The 5,758-nt window shown below is 51.1% G+C and overlaps 1 protein-coding gene across 1 annotated transcript in view; it reads right to left on the reverse strand.

Moving 5' to 3' along the window:
• Positions 1 to 2,320: 2,320 nt before the first annotated feature.
• Positions 2,321 to 5,758, reverse strand: part of LOC106813716 (laminin subunit alpha-like) — a 52,489-nt gene continuing 49,051 nt past the window's right edge. The window contains exons 42-43 of the mRNA XM_014817926.1: positions 2,747 to 2,853; positions 2,321 to 2,374 (exon numbers count right to left, since the gene is read on the reverse strand). Of these exons, the coding sequence (XP_014673412.1) occupies positions 2,321 to 2,374; positions 2,747 to 2,853 (161 nt within the window). The remainder of the gene's footprint in view (positions 2,375 to 2,746; positions 2,854 to 5,758) is intronic.

Here is a 5,758-nt window from a genome sequence, read left to right on the forward strand (position 1 = left end):
TCACCTGTATCTGGGGTTGTTTGCGGTTGGCGTCGGTTCTTGTGGCGGGCTAGCGGGGCCAGAACTCTGCCTCTGCCGCCTTGCAGACTGTGTTGTTCATCATCCTCACGCAGCAGACCGTGAAGGGCGTCCGTGTCGTTCTTATCGTCGATTGCATCGCGCAGTCCCAGACCCCGCGATGAAGTACTCAGGTTACGCGCGCGGCGCCTCCATCACTATAAAGCTACGCATAATCACCGATTCACACACGCCTGCTGCTGCCATCACTATAAACACGCATAATCGACCACATGTATTTAACCAACACGCGCTGCTGCCTGCTGCTGTGCGCTGCTGCTGCTGCTGTGCTGCCATCACAGATAACACGCGATAATCACCATGTCACACACGCCTGACTGTGCTTGCTGCTGCTGTTGCCTGCCCATCACTATAACACGCATAATTCACCATGCTCACACCACCGTGCTGCTGCTGCTGCCTGCGCTGCCATCACTATAGACACGCAATACCCATCCCATGTCACACACCGCTGCTGCTGCTGCCTGCTGCTGCTTGGGCTGCCATCACTATAACACGCCATTAAGTCACCATGTCACACAGACGTCTGCCTTGCTGGCTGCTGCTGCTGCTGCGCCGATCCACTATAACACGCATAATCACACATGTCACAACGCTGCTGCTGCTGCTGCTGCGCTGCGCCATCTACTTAACACGCAATATCACCACTGTCACAACAACGCTGCTGCTGACTGCTGCTGCTGCCATCACTATAACACGCATAGATCACCAAGTCACACACGGCTGCTGGCTGCGCTGCGCTGCCTTCTGCTGGCCATCACTATATACACGCTAATTAATGCACCATGTCACACACGCTGCTGCGTGCTGCTGCTGCTGCTGCTGCTGCTGACTGTGCTTCGCCTTGTTATTGCTGCGCTTATTGCTTGCTGCTGCTGCTGCTGCCTGCTGGGCTGCTGTGCGCTGGCTGCTACTGCTGCTGCTGCTGCTACTGCTGTGACTGCTGTTATTGTGCTGCTGTTATTTTGCTGCTGCTGGCTGCTGGCTGCTGCTGCTGCCATCACTATAACACGCCATACGTAATCACTGTTACAACCACACCACCTGTCACACACGGTAAGACACTGTCATCACTGGTAACAACCGGGACAGGCCCTGATCACCACACAGGTAGACACTGTCATCACTGTACAGCAACCACACCCTGTCACACACAGGTAGACACTCGTCATCACTGTACAACCCACACCCTCCCTGATCACATGACACAGGTTAGACCACTGTCATCACTGTAACAACCACAACCTCTGTCTCACACACAGTAGATCACTGTACATCACTGTAATTAAACAACTCACACCGACCTCACTGATACACACGTCACAGGACCAGTAGCACTGTCATCACTGTAACAACCACCACTTAGTCACACACAGGTAGAACACTGGTCATCAGCTGCTAACAACCACACCTTGTCACACACAGGTAGACACTGTGTCATCCTGTAAAACCACACCTTGTCACACAACAAGTAGACACTGCGATCACTGTAACAACCACACCCTGTCACACACAGGTAGACACTGCTCACACTGTACAACCACACCCTGTCACACACACGGTAGACACTGTCATCTGGTAACAACCACACCTCACCCGTAACCGGTACAAAACTGGCACACACAGGTAGACACTGTCATCACTGTAGACAGACCACTACCCTGTCACATCACAAGGTAGACAGCTGTCATCACTGTAACAACCACACCCTGTCACCACACAGTACACTGTCATCAACGCGCGCGCGGCAGACGGTGCCACATCACGGCAGATATCTATTTTTGGAGGACATTCTACCAGCTTTCACAACTGTGTAACAATATAATGCAATCCATCCGTTGTCACTGCAACTGAATCAATTCCATCACTTGTCACGGCAACTGAGTACATTTAACCGGTGGTCGCGATTCTAGTCGGGGAGCCATCGAGCGGTTGCCGTGGTAACGGCAGCATCTGCGCGCACGTACCCATTTCGGCCATCGCTAGTTCGTCTGCGGTGTCGGCGTGCGAGGACGAGAAGTTAGCCATGCGGACGATGTCCAGCACTCGCTCAGCGTGAGCGAGGATGGCGGATGCATCGTAGCTAGACACTCCCTGTAAGATGTCTGCCCGCAGCTGCTGCATCACCTTGTACGACTCTGTCAACAATAAACAACAATAATATAAACACCCACTACTACTATTACTACTACAAACAATAAAAATAGCAACAACAAACAACAATTATTAATAATAATAAAAATCACAACGAGCAAAAACGGATCACCGACCACACCGACGACGCATGATCCACGACCTACCGCCACAGCCACCACCACCACCACGACACCGCGATCAGCCAGCCCCACGACCAGGCACGACCACCGCGCACCAGACGCCAGCCCCGCCACCGCCGCGCCATTACCGCCAAGGCCACCACCGAGCCGAGCCACCGCCACCGCGACGACCACCACGACCCACCACCATCACCACGGACCACCACCCCACCACCACACCCACCACCACCACCCACCACCCAACCACACACCACCGAACGAACAACGACAACGCACAACACCTACCACTCACCAACAACACAACATACAACAACAACAACAAGCAACAACAACAACAACAACAACAACAACAACATCGTGCGTACATATGACAGTATGCACGTGCACACTACCTGCTGGCCTCTGCCGACCGTCTCTCTCATCATCATCTCCACGGCGACGCGCTCTTCCTTCACCACCATCACCTTCTCGTTGACGTTCGTCGATTCCGCCACCGTGCCTGCAGGCAGCAGTAATAGACAGCGCGCTCACCAGTGCCGCCTAGTGCCGCCGCGACGAGCAACAACCCATCGCCCGCTATATCTATTATTTTATATCTAGATAGAATATGCCATCAGAGAAAATCTATGCTAAGCCAGGCGCGAGATGTAACCAATGTAATCACAGACAGGGGGGCGGCTATGTACTCATACAGGCGGAGATGTGAACAATGTACACAGACACGGGTCGCGCATATGCTATCATAACAGCGCGGAGAATGTGAACAATGTAACCACAGACAGGAGTGCGCTATGTACTTCTCTACAGGCGAGAGTGTGACAATGTAACACAGACAGGGGGCGCTATGCTACTCATACGAGCGGGGATGTAACAATGTAACACAGACAGGGGGTGCTATGCTACTCATACAGGCGGGAGATGTAACAATGTAACAAGACAGGGGGCGCTATTCGTACTCATACACGGCGAGAGTAAGCAATGTAACACAGACAGGGGGCGCTATGTACTCATACAGGCGGACGATGTAACAATGTAACACAGACAGGGGGCGCTAGTGTACTCATACCAGGCGGAGACTGTAACAATAGTATAGCACAGACAGGTGGCGCTATGTACTCTACAGCGGAGCATGTAACAATGTAACACAGACAGGGCGCTATGTCTCTCAATACAGGCGGAGATGTAACAATGTAACACAGACAGGGAGGTGCTATGTACTCAATACAGGCGGAGATGTAACATGTAACACAGACCAGGTGCGCTATGTACTGCATACAGCGGAGATGTAACCAATGTACACAGACAGGGGTCGCTATGTCACTCATTACAGGCGGAAGGATAACAATGTAACACAGACAGGTGCGCTATGTAGCTCATACAGGCGGAGATGTAAACAATGTAACCCAGGCCAGGGTGGTCTATGTACTCATACAGGCCGGATAATCGTAACAATGTAACACAGACAGGTGCGCTATGTTACTCATTCAGGGCGGGAGATGTAACAATGTAACAGCAGACAGGTGGCGCTATGTACTCATACAGGCGGAGATGTATGTACATGTAACACACGACAGGGGTGCTGCTAATGTACTCATACAGGCGGAGACATGTACACAATGCTAACACAGACAGGGGGTCGCTATGTCATCATACAGGCGGAGATGTGTAACAATGGTAACAGCAGACAGGCGTGCCCATGTACTCATACAGGCGGAGCATGTAAACAATGTAACACAGACAGGGGGCGCTATGTACTCATACCAGGCGGAGATGTAACAATGTAAACAGACAGCGTGTCGGCTACTGTACTCATACAGGGCGGAGATGTAACAATGTAACACAGACAGGTGTGCGGCTGATGTATTCATACAGGCGGAGATGGTAACAATGTAACACAGACAGGGGCGCTACTGTACTCATACAGGCAGAGACTGTGTAACAATGTACGACAGACAGGGGGCGCTATGTACTCATACAGCCGCGAGAGTGTAACGAGATGTAACACAGACAGGTGGTCGCTATGTAACTCAGTACAGGCGGAGAATGTAGACAAATGTAACACAGACAGAGGCGGCTATTACTCATATCACAGGCGCAGAGATGTGACACAATGTAACACAGACAGGCGGGGCGTATGTACTCATACAGGCAGAGATGTAACAATGTAACACCAGACAGGGGGCGCGCTATGTACTCTACAGGCGGAGAGTATGTAACACATGTAACAGCAGACAGGGGCGCTATTACTCATACAGGCGGAGATGTAACAATGTAACACAGACAGGTGCGCTTGTCTCATCAGGCGCGAGATTTAACAATGTAACACAGACAGCGGGCGCCTATGCTACTCATTACAGCGGCGGGATGTAACAATGTAACACAGACAGGGGCGCGCTTAATGTACTCGATACAGGCACAGAGATTAACAATGTAACACAGCACAGGTGCGCGGCTATGTACTCATACAGGCGGAAGATGTAACAATGTAGACACAGACAGGTGCGCTATGTACTACATACAGGCGGAGATGTACACAATGCTAACACAGAACAGTGCGCTACGTACACATAAGGCGGGATGTACAATGTAACACAGACACGTGCCGCTTCTGTACAAACATACAGGCGAGATGTAACATGTACACAGGACACGGCTGCGCTATGCGTTACTCATACGGCGGAGATGTAACAAATGTAACACGACAGGTGCGCTACTGTAACATACAGGCGAGATTGTAACAATGTAACACAGACATGCGGGCGCTAATTGACTCATGAACAGGCGGAAGATCTGTAACAATGTAACACTAGACAGGTGCGCTATGTACTCATACAGGCGGAAGATGTACAATGCTAACAGCAGACAGGTGCGCGCTCATGTACTCATACAGCGGAGATGTAACAATGTAGACAGCAGGACAGGTGCGCCTATGTCACATACAGGCGGGGATGTAACAATGTAACACAGACAGGGGAGCTAGGTACTCATAGCAGGCTGGGATGTAACAAGGTAACACAGACAGGGGGGCGCTAACATGTACTCATACAGGCGCCGAGATATTAAACAATGTAACACAGACAGGTGGCGCTATGTACTGCATACAGGCGGGAGATGTAACAATTAACACAGACAGGGGGGCTATGTACTCATACAGGCGAGATGTAACAATGTATACACGATGACAGGTGCGCATGTTACTCATACAGGGCGGAGATGTAACAATGTAACACAAGGGGCGCTATGCTACTCAATACAGGCGGAGATGTAACAATGTAACACAGAACAGGTGCGCGTATGTACTCATACAGGCGGAGATCTAACAATGTAACCAGACAGGGGGCGCTATGTACTCATACCAGGCGGGATGATAAACAATGTGAACACAGACAGGGGGCTTGTAAGTT

This window comes from Priapulus caudatus, unplaced genomic scaffold (genome assembly GCF_000485595.1).
Source record: "Priapulus caudatus unplaced genomic scaffold, Priapulus_caudatus-5.0.1 Scaffold813, whole genome shotgun sequence".
NCBI classification, from domain to species: domain Eukaryota; kingdom Metazoa; phylum Priapulida; class Priapulimorpha; order Priapulimorphida; family Priapulidae; genus Priapulus; species Priapulus caudatus.